This window comes from Drosophila eugracilis, unplaced genomic scaffold (assembly GCF_018153835.1).
Source record: "Drosophila eugracilis isolate 14026-0451.02 unplaced genomic scaffold, ASM1815383v1 contig_75, whole genome shotgun sequence".
Lineage (NCBI taxonomy): Eukaryota > Metazoa > Arthropoda > Insecta > Diptera > Drosophilidae > Drosophila > Drosophila eugracilis.
In genome coordinates this window covers 1,755,589-1,775,896 of record NW_024573645.1, presented here as the reverse complement: position 1 = coordinate 1,775,896, position 20,308 = coordinate 1,755,589, and the positions used below count along the sequence as shown (strand labels likewise).

The following is a 20,308-nucleotide window of genomic DNA, read 5'->3' as shown; positions in this document are numbered from 1 at the left end:
TTTCACTGAGCGAGTGAGTGGGCTTTTCGTCCAAGAGTTTCCCACCAAAAGGAATGTAAAGGCATGTGAGTACGAAAAGAGAGAGAGAGTCAATTTAGAGAGAGAGAGTTTAGAAAAGAGAGTAGAACAAATTTAAATTTATATACAATTTAACCGGAAAATGTGGCCTGAAAATAACTATTAAGGGTTAACAAGTTTAAGTTCAATTAGAAATTTAAGTGTTATTTAAGATACTTTAATTTTTCATTGATAAATTCCAAGAAATCCTTGAAATAACCGTTACTTTTGAAACATTTGCCAACACTAACGGCTCTCTTTTTAAGTTCGCCACCCCATTAGTAGGAAAGGCGCATGCGTGAGTAAGGGAAACCTGCGGGCATATCGATTCATTGAAGTCTGCGTTACGCTACAAATTCCAACAACTACCACTACAACATACACTGAGAAAGGAATGTTTCATTAATAAAGCACTTGGCTGCCTTGCTTTGGGTGTTAACTTTCAATTTTTTCCTTGCAAAAAGGGCTTTAAAAATATATTTTTTGTATTTGCCATTTTATCGTTCCTTTTCTCAAATAATATTATTATTTTTAAAAATAACATTTATACCGTTTGGCAATCAAGGTTGCCCCAAGATTGCCTTTAAATAAGGTTAAGGTAAATTTGGACAAGTCCAAAACTGTTTTTTGCTTGCGGATTTGTTTCATAATTTTGTTCAGTGAAAACTCTCCTAGATACCGACGCACATTGTAATATTTTTATCAGTTAGCGTGGCGAATTGATATAAATAGAGAGAGCAACTGGGCCAAAGCCCAGAGAGCTATTGCTTGGGCGCCAAAGACATAACTTGAATTCTTTTTCTAACGATGTGGTAACTCCTTTAATGGTCAGAATTAACAGACAAAGTAAAATGGCCAAAACAAACGAAGATGTGGCCATAAGCGAAAGAAAAGAGAGAGAAGAGAGAGAGAGATGGAGAGAGAGCATTGACAAAAACAGAAAAACAAAACAAGCAGCGAAGCTGAAACAGCAAAGCTTGGCTTAGAGCGATTTCCGTCTCTGGAAATCAGTTGCCAACAAACTCTCGAGTCGTCAACGTGTCAAGCGGAAAGTTTACGTCTAAAATCATTTTTTAATTTTTAAAGTTTTACGCGCTTTGAAAAGTTAGAACCTTGGTTTTCTGTGCGGAGTGCAGGTAGCTGAGTAATAGCAAATAAAAACAACTTTTTCGAATAAATAAACACATTTAATTAACGTCTCGAACAACAATAAGTAAACAATGAGCTGTTGCATAAAACTTGTTTTCACGTGTTGCTCACACGTCGCTCTGCTGAAAAGAGCAATGAAAATGTACAAACTTTAAAGTGAACAAAAAACTAACCAAACAAATGATATTTAATAATGGAAAACTACCGCTGATTATAGCCAACTTCATGCAAATAACTTTAACTAGATGAGTAGCTAGTTAAAACTTAATAAGTTATTTTTTTTAATGCCTGGAATTTGCGCGAATTTGCTGGTTTATTCAGTTAGTCTCATTCTCTTTTAAAAACGATTCTCTTAGCTCAAAACTTAACTCTCTTAGATGCAGCTTCTGCTGATAGCCAAGTTTTTTCATTAGCTAATAAAAATGACTAATTTTTTTGCTCAAAGCTTTGGGCTGACTTAAGTATTGCATTCTACTGCCCAGGTGCATGAAAATGCTTTAATTAAAGAGTTGTTTGAGAATATTTGCTCAGAACTGCGTGTGTAGGTGTGTCAGGCGTTTCCGCTTGAGTTTGCTGTTAGAAAAGCTAAATAAATCACATATGCTGGCCATAAATAACTTTTAGTCACAAAAACATGGTAGCATAAATTAAGCACACTCTTTGTACGTACATGTTAGACATTGATCTTTAGTTTGAACATAAATATTTAATATCTGTATCACATTTGGCACAAATGTCACCATTTTTTACTGATTGCTTTGGACTTTTGGCTTTTATGTCACATTTCCAGCAAATGACGTAAGTCGGAGCTGTTTTTTGTGCTCTTTGCTCGGCAAATAAATATATTTTTTCACGCAAACTCGTTTGCGGTGTTCCAACTCATTGTTTCATTTGATTTGCGAAACCCTTTTCCGAGTAAACTCCAATCTTTGAAGTTTATTTGAGGCGGCTCAATCGGGTCGGGGTCAAGTCGAAAACGAAATCGAAATACGTGAGAATTGGATGAGATGGCTTAGAAAAAAAAAACCTAATCAGATCAAAAAAGGGCATATTAAAAGATTAGAAAACCGATGCACTCGTGTCACGTTTGCGTAGTTAAAAAATTTCATAGAAAGTTATGACCCCCGAAATCTTGAAATCATCTCAAGCTGCTTTGAAAAGTGCAGCTGTCGAGATGAAAACGAGGTGATAAATCGCAAAATAACTTAGGGAAGCTCATTTCAGTTCAACTCGGTTTAGCTTTTGTTCTCAGTAGTTACTTTGAGTCATCCCTCCACAACGGATGAGTAATTTTAGAAGGAACGAGAGTTAACAAATAAAAAAACTATCGAATGGAATGCAGCTGCAGCTTGACAACTGCGTGAGTTGCATGAAGTGGGCTATAATCAGCGCCAGGCACAATTGCACAATTGCTCAATTGGGTGATAAACGTTCCGGGTAATTGCAGCTGCCCAAAAGGATACACTACTACTACAACCGCGAACAAAGGCACAAACGAAAGACTTAGGAAGCGAACTCGTGATGACGATGACAGGCAAGAGGCCACAAAACCAGGGCCTATGGCTCCTGCCCGTGCTGCTGTTGCTGGTTGGACAGGTAAGTGAAAGATAATTAGACCACTTTCTGGACATTTCACTTTTCATTTGCATACAATAATGTTCTGCGACGGCCATGAAAACGGGGTTAACTGCCCGGCCCTACTATCTTTCTTGCTTTACCAACCATTTCTACCATTTTCATGGCTTCTTGGGTCGTACAGTGCCTGTGGATTTTCCACGGCAATTTTCCAGGGCAGACAAATTAATGAACTCCACATTGACTGCAGCTGTACCAGTTTATCAATAGCAATAGCAATTGCCATCCATGGCAAAGAGCCATGGTCATAACTATAACTCTGCGGGCAGGCTTAGTGCTCCGATTCCCCGCCTACCCGTAGTCATACTCCAAATGTGCCACTGACCGATATCTTAACTTTTACCCAACTGTGCGCCCCCTTGCCCTTCATCTTGACCCCCCTAAAAATTGATCCATTGTTCGTGAGCGCTTCAGGAATTCTCTGGGTTTTGGTTTCATTTCTGATTTGGCTTGGTTCGATTTCAGTTTTCAGTTTTCCTATGAAATGGCACAAATCTGTCTTGGTGAGAGTTGCTAGGGCTTGGCATCAATAAAAATTAGTTCAAGTCTGGATTTGGTCAGTCTTTTCTGGGGAATTTTCTGCACTTTTCACGACTGCTCAAAGCTATAAATTTTGTTTGGATCAAGCACGCTTTTCCACAAACTATTATTTATATACCAAAAATAATTCAAAAATGAATTTAAGAGGTTAATAAATTTCAAATATATTTTAGTTTTATTAAGATTTATTTTTCTGAGCCACCTAAAATACTTTTACAATAAGAATAAGAAGAAGTAAAGAAAAAAAAATAAAGTGTCAAAGACTCTTTGATTTTTCGAGTGGTCAACCGATTTCCTGACATTTTGGCATTAACATTTAGACAAGTTCCGCCCTTGCCGCTGCCCACTCCTGCCACCAAAATTGATAACGGGTATGTTGAACTATCCGTCGAAGTCAGCGGCCGCTGAAGAAAATGACATCATAAAATGCCGGGTTTCGAGGCGTGGGCGTTGAAATTCGCTCTCTGGGCTTGGCAAACAATCGGCCTACAGCTCGGCTTCAAAAACTTCAAGTACAGAAAAAACAGAGACAGCGCGGCCCGAGTCAGTTGGCTTTTTGGTTAATGCAAAACTCACAAAACTCACAAAACCTTGAAGCATACGTAAAAGCAACGGCAAACAAAACGCAGTCTTTCAGGTAATTATCATCTTGTTGGCGATGATGATGAAGTCTGACGGAATGCTGATGATGATGACGTTGATGATATAAGTTTACCCATCGCCGGGCAGCGTCTGGCGAAAAAGTCAGACAGAAATACCCATGTAAACAACAGCTTATGCGAAAGTAAATTTCGCCGCATGTGTGCGTGTTAAGTGTGTTGTTTAAAATTGAAACTTCGCTGCCTTACGGTACTCGGCCATCCCGCTTTTCACACTCATTAAACAATAAATGAACTACCACCTTTTTCGGTTGGTTTTCAGTTACCCCAAAAGGTTGTTAGCACAAAGCCCAGTAGGTAGGATTTTTTATATTCTCTTTTTCTTTAATTAATATGCCCAGTACACTATCGATTTGACATAGAGATGCCCAAAGTTAGACGGCGGTTAACTCATTTTAATTGACGCCTTCTTTGTGGTGTCAAATATATTGACTTGCACATTAGCGAGTGCGTGTACTTGTTGTTGTTGACATCGCAGTATTGTCATTGCCATGTTTTTGTTGTTACGGGCCATTAAAATCAGTTTCAATGTCAGCGCACACCAACAGAAATAAGCTGAAAGCGAATGAAATATGCTAATTCTCGAAGCCATCCAATACAATATGAATATATGGCATATCCATACGTAAATGTGTGTATATAACGAGCGACTTCGTTTTTTATCGCCATGTCGTCATGGCTTTGGCCTGCCGGCAACCATATAAGAGAACGAAAACATCCCACCAACAACTACGTTTCGGTATATGAAGTAAAAATTATGAAAAAAAAATATACAGAAAATAAAACCAAACAAGAATCTGGCGTATTTGGTCAGAAGTGACGCTTTGAATGCGACCACAGGTAGCTTGTGTTGCGGTTGGAACATTGGGGATTAAACAAATTTATGGAGCTAAGTGGTCTTTTCAAACTCTTTTCAGGATGAGCTAAGGAAATTCGATCTAATTTAAAAAAAGCAGCTGCCAAAAGGGTTAGTAACTCCCAAGTTAACAGAGCATAAAGTTTACTTTACACAAACCCAATCAGTTAGCCGTTCATCAAATATGTTATAAAAACAATTTAGGAATTTATATCTTAGAACTAATATAAAAAAAAGAAGAAAAATAATTTTAAAATTAACTCAACGGCTCAACAACTCAACCAACTTTAAGCCAAACCATATTTGCTATTATTGCAAAAATTCAAATTTGAAGTACGATTGATGATAGGAAGTCTTGTTTGCTCTACAAATACCAATCACGACGTAAAAAGAAACTAGCTCTTGCCTAGAGCAGAGAAACTTGAGCTACCCACTTGGTGTGTTTCCCCAGCAAGGGTATCAAAATAAACCGCAAAGCCATTCTCGACTGACAAGCACGTGCTTCACAACGGCTGCCAAAAGCCAATTGAAGTGCCCCACACTGGTCTTAAGTTCCTGCCCCCCGATTCTCTTTCTATATCTTCTACCCTGCCTGAATTACTGCTGCGGTTGCCCGCTGGCAAAGTAAAAACAAAAAATAAAAGCTAAAAACTTTAATATGCGTATGAATGTACTCAAAAATATGATTCATTGTTTACTCGGACTAAGTCGCGTATATAAATTATTCTTAGAACTTGAGATGAGCCAGCGACCGAGAATTTAGCAGGGAAGCATCTAGCGGCTGCTTAACAAAAGACTTAGACAACAAACTCGTTGATTGTCTCGGCCATTTCATTGAAATTCTTAAAGTTCTTATTTAGTTTTTGTTTCTTTCTGTATTTTACGAGTATAAGCGCTAACGGTTTGTGCCAGATACAGGCAGATACAGTTGGTCGGGATGGTTTTATCAAATTGATCCGGGATTTATTTACTTTTTGTTTGGCCGCGCTGATAACCGCAGAATGCCAATGAATATCGGGCCTTAAGCCAATGGCCATTATGCTCCAATTAACAGAAAATATGAGCATTACGAAGACCACTGCATATTGACCACAAAATGCCGGGTGCAATGAAGTGATGGTGAACTGCAGTTCTGGCCGGGACTTGGCACTCGTCTCCATTCAAACCGATCGCCACGCACCAGGGACCGGGGCAATTAGAAGAGCAACCAGTTTGGTCACTGCACGCAACGCCAAGATCACAGCACTGGGTTAGTAGTATCGGTCTATGAGGTCTCATTCTGATGTCTGGCCCCTGGACAGGAAGCCGTTGCCATTGCCGTTCGCTTGATGGCCAAGAAGATGTCGACTTGCCGCGACTGGGGCCATTAGATTGAGTGTGCGCAGTTAGATTCTATGGCTCTTCGGTCATACATCTCGGGGAGTTGGCCAGAAGGAAATGGCTAACAAAAATTGCATGTTTATGTCAACGACGAAAGATTTTAGCACGAAATAGTGTGAGTTTTTTATGGAGAGATGTGTTTCTTATATTAAACATAAAAATGACTCATGAGACTTTATAATATTTTAAGTAAGATTAAACTATAAATTTTAAGAGATTAGTTTAGTTTTAGCAATTAGTTTTTATAGATTTATGGTAGCTTTTTCTGGTCATATTGTTCAAATATATTTATTTATTTTTGTATATTTTAATGATTGCTTTATAAATATTGCTGGCATCACTGGTGCGCTACCAAGCTAGTTCTATGAGATCAAACCAATCCGCTTGGCATATCCGAGCCACTGAGTTGGCGCAATTTAACGCCGCGTTGATCTCACAGTGCGAATTATTTTGCTCAATGCTGCTCGGATCGGTGTAGCGTGAAATTCATTAAAATTTATGCAAAAGTGTTTGGCATATTGGGTCATCGGTGGTCGCTAGTTGTACACTGGCTCAGTACGGAGAAAGTTCTTTCTTTTGTTTGACTTTTGCTGACACTGCCTGCGGCTGGGCTAGCTAGCACATGTTCATTATTTGATTAACTTGCATTGTGTTCACCTGCAGGTTTGCTCTGCTTCTCTGCTACTCTGCGTTCTCCGTCGGTCTGTCAGTCAGCATACAAAAAAAAAAAAAAAAACAATTTAGCAATTGTTTTTACCTTTGTTTTTCTGCTCCAGCTTCGAGGCCTGAGGTAAAAGTAGGTTTTATTCGAAACTAATGGGAAAAACTATTCCCCAGTTCTGCTTTCCTCGTCGCTGCACGGCCGACTGTCATTGAGGCCCAGGGCTTTTTGGGTAATTTTCAACTCAGTATGGGGCTGACTTGGCTTTCAAATTCTGTCCAAGATGATGCGCATGGAAAGTGCACATTTATGAAAATTGCAGACACACCGAGGGGTGTTTTTTCTTCGTTTTTGTTTTTGGGTTTTTAAGTTCGGCTGCTGGGAACTACTTTTTCGGAATGGGTTTTTCGTGCAGCCAAACTTTTGACAGCAATTAAGGCGATGGTCAAAGAAAGTGTGACAACTTTGAAGCCAACTCAAAATCACGATAAGCGATTGTTTCAATCAAATAAGCGATGACTAAGGGGTAATATCTTCTTGAAATCTGAAATGAAAGTTTGGACTGCTAATGCACTTCACATGACCTTTTTATTGGGAGAAGTTCTGAAGATGGAATGGCAGTCAACGTTTCTGATGATTAGTTTTTTGGGGTAATGGTTGAGCTAACCTTTAAACTTTGCAAAAATGACAATTATAAGATTACATTTTGGCTGTAATTTTGTAGGCATGAAGTTACTCTTATTGACTGGACCTTGGAAATCGTAATAGGCTACTTCTTACATTTGGAGCGCAGTACTTAAGTACAAAGCGACCTCTAATTAAATTAAGAACCAAAGTAGTTTAGGATGATAAGAACTTTTGGCTACCAAAATAAGGCTAATTCGAATAAAAAAACCCTACAAGTCATGGTGGCTATCAGCTTTACCCAAAAATGGTAAACAAAAGAAACCTTTAAATGAACATTTAATGAAGTTGCACTTAAGTTCCAGAACTCATCTTGCTTTTAATTTAAGGGCTTGATGCATTTTGGTTAAAAAGTGATTATAACTTTAAGAAGAAACAGCTGCCCTCTTGTAAGCCGGAAAAAGGAGGCTAATTCAATTAAAGAAAACTTTCAAAACATTGCCAGCCCTTGTAAGCACCGAGAATAGAAAGTACTTAGCATAATTTCCCAGTTGGTCAGAGCGAAACTCATTAAAACAAGACATTGGCCAGGGCTACTGCTGCTGTGGAATTGGATTCTACGGACCATCGATAAATAAGCAACATAAATAACCGGCAAAGAACACCGTTGGAATGTTGTTCAACAATATTTTTTGAAGAATTTACAAAGCTTTTTTTTATTGATGGCCTTTCAGAAAGACCCAACAAAAGGCTAGACGTTTTTTGTGCTATTTGGAGGGTAAAAAGGCGGCGAACAAGTGCTTATTATTATATTAGTGGTACGACAGCGTTTCATTATGAGGCACACAATTGACCCACCGAGTGGTGGAAGGGTCGCCGCCGCAGAACGTGCAGACCCGCTGACAGAGTCAAAAGGTGGGGCCAGCAGGTGGGGATAGTGGGTAACCGGTACCGAGGGACCATCGACGTGCCATGGAATTAGCGCGTCAGAACATCAATGGAAAAAGCGCGCCGGCAATTGAAATTTAATTGAAGCCGCATCGCGACATTAATTGCCCATGGCTTTTCTTCCTACTTGTTGGCTGGTTGTTTATCTATCTGTGAGCCTCCAACATCCTGGCTAACCGAAAGATAAAGAAAAACCGTTGGAAAAACCCTTTCAGCTGTCACTCGTCTGGCCGTTTTGCATTATATAATCAGGCAAAGCTCCGGAACGGGTTTTTCCACCGGCGATGTCAGCTTCATTAAGCTTTTCGGCCAGGTCCAACAGCGATGCTGAAGCTCTGGCCGAAAAGCCAAAGCCAAAGCCAAAGCCGAACCGCACATAAATACGTTCCCATCTGGCGAGTACTGTGGTAATGCGAGTTAAACGGCAATTTATGCGCTGCCAGCGAAAATACCGTGACAATTTGCAATCAGCAAGCATTTCGGGTTCGGACTCTTTGGCCATCGCGAAAACTCGCGGCTTAGTCTTAGTCTGGGGTTTTGTGAGGCTTGGCCCGGGCTTTATGTTATAATTTACTTCGAGCCGAGCTTTATTGCCCGAGCGCCACATAGCGGAAATTCAAATGCACGAGAAATATGTTGAAAAAAAACAACAACCAACAACTGCGACTCCCCACCTTTTGTTATGCACGAGTTTTGTTTTCGCTTCTAAGACAAACTGGCAGCACATGTTTTTTTTTTCAAACTTCCAGCGATCGGAATATGTTTGGCAATCTATTTTGGCCAACTATGTGCAGCTGCACTTGGACTATGGCTATGGCTATGACTATGACTCTGGCGATTGTATCGCTCGACTAAAATCTCAAATCGAAAATCCAAAAAAAATAAAATAATAAAGCGTCACTGGGTCTTGCGAAATATTTAAGTTAAGGAAACACACCCAGGCGGGCTGGCAAAGTAAATTGAGTGGAATTAACCGTGCACATAAATCACAATCACATTTAATTGCTTAGCCAGAGAGGTGATCAAGTTTTTAGGCCCCGAATTCGGCATGGGAATCTAAAGGATGATCGAATGGATTCTGGGCACTCACAGAGTCTAAGCTCATTCATTCCTAAGATTAAAGAGCGATGGTAAAGGCAGGACACTTTAGTCAAAGTAGTCTTAAAAGGAAATAACTAAGTAAAGTAAAAATCAAAAAAGTTTTATGTTTATAGGTGTTATTGTTGACTCGATGTATTGCAGGAATTGCTTAAAATAAAAAAGGTTTTAAAAAAATGATTTTATACATTGCCTTAGGATTTTAAATTACATAATTGAAATGTCTATCCATCAATACTTTACTCAGCTGAAGTAAAAATTTAAAAAACTACTTTCTCTAACACTGCCCATTAGGCCTTTCCTCTATGCTAGTTCAGATTTTATTACACTTTAGCTAGGAAATAAATTCAATAACATTCATTTGTCTGCAGAGCCATAAATACGATTCCGGTTTTATGATAGAACAGCATCAGTGGACCCATAAAATCATTAAGCTAAATACCTCCAACTTTATTTTCCCACCGTGCAGAGCATTTGCCAGGCGGTCTTTCTACCGCATCTGACAGAACCCCATTTTTCACTTAAACTCTTGCAGTTTTGTCATTCTTAAGCAGATAATTGCCCCGGCTAAATAAAAAAAAAAAGAAAAGAAACGAGTTGGCCTTCCTGTACTAATTGCCCACGTCACTTGACTTAATAGCTAAGCTGCTTAAATACGGCGGGCTGAACACTTTTGGTTTATGGCCTGACCCCTTGCAGCCATATAAATCACCTCCATCTGGGGCTCGTACTTAATGATCCTGGGCGAGTCTGCAAGTCTGGGTTTGGGTATCCAAACTTCTGGTTCCAGCTGCGTTTCGATATTGCGATACGATTTTGCATGTTTGTCGGTTGTTGGTGGTGGGTTGGCTAGCTGCTTGGTTGGTCGGAAAGGAAAAGGAATTTGTGAGAAATCACTCGGCCGTAGTGTCCTGCGGGGAAAATCCATCAAGCCAAATGCCGCGGCTCACTGCCTCATTGGCCATGGCGTGACTGGCAGTGCAAGTGTCTAATTGTATTTGGGTTTGAATTTGTTTTTGTTTTTTTTTTTTGTTTTTTAGCTTACCCCCAACCACAATCAGAGCGTGTTGCATAATACAAAAGCCGAATGCTGTACTTTGGTTTAGCTATTTTAACAAGCCGCCGCCACACTCGAAACGATAGTGAAACGAGCATGCAAAAGCTATTTTAATTGACTGCCGCTTGCAGTTGGCGAGAAGAAAAACGTAAAATGCTAAAATCCATGCAAAACAATTGCCTTTTCGCCGAACGACAAATTGTCATGGGAGTTCGCTGCATATGCTCTGGGGACTGGGGACTGGGGACTGGGGACTGGGTACTGGGTACTGGGGACCCACTCATGTGACCCTCGCAGCGCATTGAACTCCCGATCGGCGGAGATGTTGGGGGATCCACCATCCACCATCGCATTGTCATTGTCTCTCCATTTTATATATAGTCGTATATATTTTGTTTGGGATTAAAGTGGCCGGCGCATTGAGATACAATAAATTGCTGATGGCATGCAAAGTGGATGTTCTAGTTGCCATAGAAAGTGGCACACTGGCCAACATGTTTTTGGCACTGACTGCCGCTCTCTGTCAGCGTTTTGGAGCTGGAAACTGGGTCACCTGGCTGCATTTCACCTGACGACGCACAGTAGCAGCTCGGCGGGCGGAGGATCGAGTGGAAAATTAATTGCTTCAATGACTGCACAAATTTCATATTTTTTGGCATGCCAAAGGGCGGACGGGATGCTGCTGCTGCTGCTGTTGCCTTTCGAAAGTAAATATAAATCAAAGGCCTTTCGCCTGGGTCAGCAACAGGCAATAGGCTGGAAAGGGGGAAGCCCCTTTGATTTGGACAGCGCCCGAGGGCCGGCGAAACGTGAGCCCAGTTGGACCACAAAGGCGGCGTCTGGGCGATTGTCATGACATGGCTTACTTAACTTTGGCGCGGCTTATCTAGTGTCTACACTTGAAAAATTATTGATTTTTAGGTTATATAAGTTGAATAAGTTGATCAAGAATCCTTATTTTTACGAGACTTTTGGTTGAGATAAATAGACAACTTAGTATGAAACCAGTTCGTGTCTTAAGTTTTTCGGTTTTCCTCCTTTTGCTTGACAAGTTTTTCTTGTGTACCCACTCCATCACTCCATTCTTTCCACTGCCATTCCCTAACGTTCTGTGGGTCTAAAGCTGGAGCACAAATTCAATTATCACGACGGAGCGACAGCAGCCCAAGTCGAGCACGCCAATAAATTATCTTAGAGCCAAATGCCTTTGACAGTGCGACCGGCTTTAAGCTGTAAGCTGTAAACTGACCCAAAACGTGCAGAACTTTGGCAGCTGTGCTTGGCCCAAAGTTCTGGCCAATCTCCGGGTACGGGCGGTCTGCCTTTGCCTTTTTTGCAATTAATTGCGACTACGGCTGACTCTTTGGCTTACCATTTAAAATTAATTTGAATTTTCCTTTGTGGCTGCTGTTTTCACTGTGTTTGTCCAATGAGTTGGCATTAATTTGCTGGCCATGTTAGTGCGTTAGTTCCCATGGCCCAGAAATCGGGTCAAAGTTATTAACCGAAGAAGAATCAAGACATGCTTAACGATTTTCGCCTTTTGTATTCATTGCAGGTCACCACACAGGAACCGCCGGCATCTCCATCTGAATTCGCTCCCCATGTGACGGCCACTTGCAAGGCGGGCACAATGAACATCAAGGTGAAGATGAGCTCCGGGTATACGGGAGCTGTCCACGTTCGGGATTACCGCACACCGGGCTGCATGGCCATGGGAGATGGCAGCGACTCAGTGGCCCTTAGCTTGAATCTGTGGGCCAAGCAAGGCGCTAGCGATTACTGCGGTATCCTGGTCAGCAACGTGAGTGGAAGCAATGTAAGCATAACCCTTGCCGCTTTTCTAACAATATTAATCACTAAAACATGCATAACTTGATGTTGTTGGGGGTTGCAAAATATGATGTTCTCATTAAAACTACAAAATTGAAGCGAGTTAGCGGGTCACTAAACCCAAAGTTCATGAAAAACTGTATTTTACTTCCTAAGCAAACAATGTCCCATAAGAACATTACAGAAGTTTTTAGCAAATATCATATAATTAGAGAATTTAATTGAGTGAGAAATTATATAAGACAACCAAACTACTTCCCAAACCGATAGACGTTAAACCACTTTAGTAGACCAGCTTTGCCAGCAATTTCCACCCAGATACTCACGCAGCCAGCAAGTTCGTGTCTTAAGTCATTCGTTTACCAACCACCGTTTGACAAATTGCAAATTAATTTTGTCAAGGAATGAGTATAATTTGCAAATTACCACCAAAATTCAGGCAGTCAACTGAAAAGAAAAGCCACCAACTGTAAACTGTGAGGCAATCTTTGGCCAGCTGGAAAACTGCCGATCCGAGACAGCAGACAGCCAGCCAAGCCTCAGTCGCAATGAGAGATCTTAGACTGGAGACTGAGAGACTTGATGGTAGAGTCTGAGGCTGAGACCTTGTCTGGCTAAAAAGGGCACGCATGCGCATAAATTTGAGACCGCCTATCGGCCGTGTACTTGAGTCTTGGCCCCAAATCAACGCAAATCAGCAAAGACTCTGGCTGGTCGCCGTCGACTTTGCAGTCAGTCTATATAGTAACGATGGCAATAAAAATCAAGTTTAATCCTACGTGCATCACAGGCGTTGACAGGCGGCGACTGCAATTCCGTGTGGGTCTGGTCCGGCTTTCCACCTCGTACACGCACTCGAACAATTGCCAGACAAAAGGTAAATCGCATTAGCCATAGCCATCCCGTACAGATTGGCCTGTGGCCCACTACCAAATGCGTTGAAATGCAAATTATCCATATCCATGGGTCTGAGGCTGCCAGATGCTTATAAGTACAAGCACATACAACATTATTAATTGCAATGTCAAATCCGAAGGGCCGCACCCTGTATTCCATTTTTATATACCTCTCGCTCTTCTTCAGACTGTTGTCTGTTGAAATAAAACTAGAGCCCGGCTTTCGATGATGGGGAGATTCGCAGCTTCAAGGCCCACCTTCCTTTCGGGATGCGAACAAAAAAAGGGGAGGTCCCCCATAAAATTAAATCACGCTTATCGCAACTGCGGCTTGAATTTTATTTTTACGTGTACACCAACACGCATGCACTGGCTGTTTATGTATACAGTTCAGTACAGTAAGGAATGGATATGTTAGACATTTTTTAAAATTATAAATATTTCGTTATTTGAATTCTAAAACTAAACGTTTTTTAAATTAAACCAATAGTACTCATGGCTAAAACCAACTTCTTAAGACTTTATGACTCTTGATAAGTTCACTTTCGTACCTTCACTGTACCTTAATGTTAGCTGGCTGTTCTGAAAGGGAGTGCCTTGGCAGCTTGCGCCGGCGTCTAGTTTCAACTGCAGACGGCGGATTTCACATGCCCAGACACGGCTTTCCACGCTTCGACTTTGACAGCATTCCAAGCCGTTGTTGTTGGCTATGATGTGGATGTTGAATCCGATGTTGTGCTATTGTTGTGCCGGCTGCGTGGAATTTGTGTCAAAAGAATGTTTTTTGTTGCGGCAGCAATTTTGATTCTATTTCTTGGCAAATATTTTTCGAGCGGCTTTAATTGCTAGAGCGAAATGCCTTCGCATCTGACCTTGGCCAGACGAAATGCCGACTGCAGTCGGGCACTTTCGCCCTCGACTCCCTCATCTGCCCACTCTCCATTCCTCTCCCGCCTCCCTATCGTATCTCTGAAACTGCTCCAGCGCAGCTGGCAGAGCATGAAATTGGCGCTGACAATGGCCAAGACGCCCAACAATTTTTACATAAAGTTCAAGACGGCATTGTGGCTGGCGTACTTGAACTTATTTCTTATTACGGCCTCTATTATTGTTATTATTTCTATTTTCGCTAAAGCTGCTGCGCGAGTGGGTTGCCCCGGTCGAGATTGTTTGCCATTATTTGATGATGGAAGTAGCAATGGTTCTTTGTCTAGCACCATTATATACATTTAAATGTTAATTGCGAATGCAATAACCGAAGACTGTAGTAGGCAGGGGCCGTAAGATAATTTGCCATCAGGCAATTTCAACACATTTAGTCGGCTAATGGGGAGTCGCTCATAGAACTTACTAGGCAGGAGGGGGGAATCAACTTTGCCATTTTCTTTGGCTTTTGATAATAACCTGATAATGAGCTCATCCGCTGTGGCATGCAACTGCGTGATGCATGAGTTGGCCAACGGATTGTGACATCACAACGTTACCCACCAATGGAGAGCTAGAGCTCTCCTCCGAAACCAAGGTATTTATTTATAACCACTGCGATATGTTGTGTTTATTTGCTAACCGCTTTAACTACCAGCCACTGACCAAACTCTAATCAAGCCAGCCCATTCATCAACGCTTTAATACCCTGAACAGTGGAGGCGTACGATTAAACCAATAACAGCAAGATAAAATAATATATATATATAAATATTTACTCACCCAAGTATTATTTACTCACATTCATTGACACTTATTTACTGGGCAATGCAAACTGGTTTGACTGCCAGCTGGTGTAAAGGCGATGTAAGCCACACAGAAGTGACAAAGAAACTTGTACTTTTTTGTACATCTTTTTATGGAAAGCTGTTGCGGGTCAAGGTCGGTATATAATATCGGAAAAAAAGATTACAAAATACCTCAGTTTCAGCCTTAGGCAACAGTTAGAGCAATTACCGCGGAAAATCTTAGCCAGTCGAGCGCGCAGAGATTCTTGGAACAGTTGCCCATCTGAAGTCACATACCGCTGCACAAGCCAGCTGCAGATGATATTCAAAATGATTCTAAAATAATTACCGAAATCCATGATAGCCCATTGCATGAGCATAAGCATGAGCAGCATATTTAAGAAAACCAACAGAAAGCAATCAGAGTCAGGGGAAAACGCTAAGGGGAAAATAAGCAACTGGAAAATGCGTCACACTTGGCGGCATTTTGCATTTCCTCGTTGTGCGATTGCATCATGTGACAATTAACATGCCACAAGTGCAAGTTGCAGCCATGGTCGTGTGGCAGCCACTTACAGTCAAAGAAACTTATGAACATTATCCTTGATTTTGGTTAAAAGAAAAACCCAGAACTTTATTTTAAGTGAGTCTTAAAAGGAGAATTAAATATTGGTTTAAAGTATCTAAAATTTATAAAAACCTTGAAAAGAATAAATTTCAGAAATCATTTTTTAAAAGCTTAGATGTCTAGCCGAGATACAATTTATTACAAAATGGGCTAAAGTTTTATTAGTAATACTAAATAAAAATAGCTAATATATTCCATTTTCTGGAAAATATTTCGTGGCAGACCACTTAAAAAATTCATAAAAATTGCATAAAAGTATTGGTATCTAAAATCAAAGTTAGATCTTAGACTTAGAATACATGCGAGTATGTTTTTGCAAGTGCCGACAGTCGGCTAGAAATCTTATGCTCCTGTTTTATAGGCAAAGCCTGAGCTGGGTTTGAGCATAAATTGGGACCTAACTCGGCTTTTCCAACCAATCAACATTAACGTCATGGGCATAAACTTTTAATAACCGGCAATTAAATGAACTTTCCCCTCCCCCGTTCCATCCTTCGATTCTGAATCCCCCGCAGCGCACCGAGGAGCGTTCCATCCAACTGGCCGTGCGTGTGCACAAGACTCTGGAATTGGCGGACGATAAGTTTTATGTGATTACCTGTGGCAAATCGGGCTTTGCGCGGTAAGTCGGCGAATGCTTAACCTGTCTAGACAATTGCACTTAAGTTCTGTTTCGGCTCCGATTTGTGCTCCGTATGTTCTGTAATTTTTCGGTCAAGCTTCCGTCAGACCCAAGTGCTGGCCAATTTCTAGAGACTCGTCGGCGGCAGCGGCAGCGGCATACAACAAATGATCTCAAATAGCAAATTGTGCTGACCATGGATGGACATCGATTTGGTGGATGCAGGCATGTAGGTGTTGCTCTTAACCCACCATTTGCCATTGTTCGCATTTCTTTCTGCTTCTAGCAGAATTATAACTCAAGGCCATTGAGCTTTGGGCAACAATTCTACGATTCTTTCACTCAATCACCTCTTTTGTCAGAACCAAAAAAAAAATGCGAGAAAATAAGAGAGAATAATTCCCAAAAAGGCAGAATAATCAAACAAATTTATAGTGCTTACTGGGCAGCAGTTCAATTAACGGTAAACGGTCTTGAGGGGCCCGATAATCATCTTGAGGTGAACGAAAAACAATTTAATTTACCTTCTCGCCTCGCGGCTCATTTGCATAATGCCAATGACTTTGCTCGACTGCGACTTACGCAAGTATTTCTCAGTAAAAATCACCACTGGGTTGCTGGTGCTGCTGCTGCTGCCGCTTTAGCTGCTACTGATACAAAAACCTCGGATGGGAAATGAAAATGGCATTAAAAACGGTTTTCCAAAACGTTGCGCTCTGTTAAGCCCGGAAAAAAGCAAAGAAATTGTTAACAGAATTTGTGTGGTAAACGCAAACATAAAAATCGTGCCAGCCGGTGTACAAGGCGAACAACAAATAGTTTTAGACGTGTGTACTACACATATTTGTATCGCTGCCTATCTGGCCCACAAAGGCAACTGTCTATAGCGCAATGACCGGCAATTGCGATTGCATAATTGCAGAACTTGCAATTGCATTTACAATTGCAGCTTCGCCCAAAGCTTTTGGGTCTATTGGCTATGCTTTTAATTAGCCCCTTTGCCATACGGAGTAATTACAGGGCCGTTAGTCCCCCACCTAGTTATATAACCCTTAATAAACATACTCTTCCCACTCCATATTTACCTCAGCGATGACAATGCCCATGTGGTGCTCAAGTTCCTGGAGAATGATCACCGAGTGCGTGAGACGGTCTACGGGCATAAGTACACGATCCGCGCCGAGTTCTCTAAGCCAAACGGTTGGTAGTCTACAGCCCCTGGGCTCCTTTTCAGATTCGGTACTTAATGCTGTGCTCTTATATTGCCTTCCCCAGATACCTACGGCCTGCGTGTGGGCAACTGCTTTGCCTTTGACAAGAAGAACAATACACAGAAGCTAACCGACGACAGCGGGTAAGATTTGTCCCCCCTCTTGTCATAAAATAAAAATTATAAAAATTTCATAAACTTAATGCTAGTTTATATTTTGAAATTGGGTAATAAAATAAGTGGTGTTGGGAAGAAGATTTCAACATTATTTAACTTAGAAACCTCAACTTATTTTCAAAAGTATCTGTTAGATCCAATAAAATATTCTTGTTTTTAAGATTTAATTTAATTTTTTCCACTGTAAGCATATTTCTAACTTGAAATTTATATTTCCCCTAAAGCTGCCCATATGACTCGAAGATCATCAGTCGTTTTGTGCCCACAGCCGATGGACGAGCTGCCGAGGCGGTGCTCACCTCGATGTTTAAGTTCCCCGAGGGTAAGACATGGAATTCTGCACTCCAGGCTAGTAGATTATAACTTTCTCTCCTCTACTTTCAGGATCCGAGGTGCATCTGCAGTGCGATGTGATTCAGTGCTATGGTCGATGTGTGGAGATCGATGACTGCAACGATGTGGCCCTGGCTGGTTTTGGCAAGGGCACAAATGGACCGCGGAAATTTGGTCCAAATGAGGAAGGTTCCAGCTTGGCTGGCACTACGGTCTTTGTGCTCGATCCCGCTGAGGCCAGATGTGAGTTTAGTCGATGAAATGTGTTGGTTTTTTATGATATTTATATGCTTACATCTGGACAGTAATATCGGGCAATTGCGAGGATGGCATCCGACCCAGTTGGCTGCTGTGGCTGACCATCACCCTGGGCGTACTCTTCCTGATCATGCTGCTGATGAACATCTTCTTGTGCACTGCCATGAGCTGCAGTTGTGCTAATACAGAGGTAATAAATCTAACATTGTCGTTGCATAGGAAAAAAGGTTTTCATACAAAATCTTTTTTCTGTGTAGCCTCTTTGAACCCATTGCTCTCAATAAATCTTACCAAATCGAACATTTGCAGATTATCGAAAAGGAGCCATCGATCATCGAGGAGTACGATCCTTACCGCAGTTGGCATGGCAGTCAGTATGGATCCCGTTACTCTCTGCACGGCAGGGATGCCCATAAGGGCTATACCAGCGGTGGTTCCACGATACACTCAAATAGGTCTGATAGATATTAAGATGCCTCCACAAAATCAAACAACAAACAGAAAACACACAAAACACACCTCTATTCTACACTTCAAAATGCATCTGTTCTGCTCTCGCAAATTATTTTCTGGTAGCTGTGGAGCCACAAACACACAAAAACAAAACAAAAGCATGCCAACAAAGTATCTTGTATCTGCGTATCTCTATGTAACGTATATATCTCCTGGACAGCCAACAATTACAACACAACAGATCACAAAAACAGAAATATCCAAAAACCTAGAATGAAAAACCATTTCGTGCCTAGTACTGCAACTGTAATTAACCGATAGTAATTTGCATTTGTCTACCGGTAATAACTAACTATCTCTTTAACTAACTCTCCGCCCTTCATAAAAACAGACAATCGGGATAACTGATAACTAACTGCCAATTTGAAAGAGTTGCTAACTAATCTGTCTTGAAGATTTTCCTTGAATCCCCTATTTTCTGCAATTTGAAATGTATTGTATTAAAACCAAACTTATCCAACGTACTTCGAAGGTCGATGCCAATCGATAACGATAACGATTATGCAATTGTGCATTCGCGTCCAGGCTCTAGACATTCCACGTTACACGGACAGCGCGCCCATCGGGGACCGCCCAGTAATATATGATCAGATCCCAATCAATAAGAACGCGACAATAATGAAAACTAATTCTATAAGCTAGGCTAAGAACTTCCCATCTCTCGAACTTGAGTCTCAAATGTACATAACTAAGTGAAAATTCTCGCCCTGCAAGTTTTCCAAATTTTCTCCAAAAACGATCGAAGAGACGATGCCGCTGTAAAATACTAAACTTAAACATACTAAAGTTCTCTTTGCCTAATTTTAATTCAACCATTTAACATAAGTCATTAGTCTGTCATAAGTGCGAACGAATGTGTATTAGTGAAATGTTTCAACTACTTGTAAAAATAAACAAAGGCAGGCCAACAAAATTAATTTAAAATATAAAAACTACAATATAGTCTAAAATGTTAAGAAGTGAAAATTTGGCAAATGCGTTAAACGTACGACTTGTAATTAATTTAAACGGTAATCATTTAATTTAATAAAAACTAAAAAAGAAGTTTACCTTTCGTTTATATTTGGCTGGGCAATGCAGACAGGGTTCTGTATGGTGTTTTTTTGGCTTAAAAAATGTTTTCCGGTAATTTGTATATGTAAAGTGATAGCTTATAAGGTAGCTGGTTAAAATCATTCCGAATAAATAATTTCAAACATTTCTTTAAGAATTCTTCCATTAGTGTTTCCATGAAACGAATTGCAGCTCATATAGAATGTATGCCTGAAAGTATGCAATACTATTCAAAAATACAGGTAGATATTAGGCTTAAGTGTAACCATGTTCAGTGAGGCACCCACAAATGTGCACGTCTTCAGGCGCAGACTTAAGTTTGCTTAAATTTATATATGATGTTAAAAAAATACTTAATTTTTATTCTTTCTAACAATAGTATATACCATAAATATTAAGAGTAATTATA

General features: G+C 40.7%; 1 protein-coding gene across 3 annotated transcripts; it reads left to right on the top strand.

Annotated features, from left to right (window-relative positions):
* Positions 1 to 1,055: 1,055 nt before the first annotated feature.
* Positions 1,056 to 19,890, top strand: LOC108111994. Of its 3 annotated transcripts, XM_017221906.2 has the most exons (11): positions 1,056 to 1,193; positions 2,654 to 2,802; positions 12,223 to 12,483; positions 16,249 to 16,355; positions 17,446 to 17,555; positions 17,631 to 17,709; positions 17,967 to 18,064; positions 18,127 to 18,318; positions 18,381 to 18,523; positions 18,643 to 18,788; positions 19,319 to 19,890. In XM_017221906.2, the coding sequence occupies exons 2-11, from the start codon at positions 2,728 to 2,730 to the stop codon at positions 19,431 to 19,433; spliced, it is 1,326 nt and encodes a 441-aa protein (XP_017077395.1). In that variant the 5' UTR covers positions 1,056 to 1,193; positions 2,654 to 2,727; the 3' UTR covers positions 19,434 to 19,890. The 3 variants fall into 3 exon arrangements, with proteins under 3 accessions (XP_017077395.1, XP_017077326.1, XP_017077254.1); XM_017221837.2 differs by having other exon boundaries at positions 1,057 to 1,193; positions 12,223 to 12,468; positions 18,643 to 19,890; XM_017221765.2 differs by having other exon boundaries at positions 1,057 to 1,193; positions 18,643 to 19,890.
* The last annotated feature ends 418 nt before the right edge of the window (positions 19,891 to 20,308 follow it).

Excerpts from the sequence above, each read along its gene's own strand:
- LOC108111994 (XM_017221906.2), top strand. The coding sequence starts at position 2,728 with ATGACGATGACAGGCAAGAGGCCACAAAACCAGGGCCTATGGCTCCTG. Across the intron at positions 17,556-17,630 it reads CGAGTTCTCTAAGCCAAACG|ATACCTACGGCCTGCGTGTG; the intron begins GTTGGTAGTCTA and ends TGCCTTCCCCAG. Across the intron at positions 18,524-18,642 it reads GCAGTTGTGCTAATACAGAG|ATTATCGAAAAGGAGCCATC; the intron begins GTAATAAATCTA and ends GAACATTTGCAG.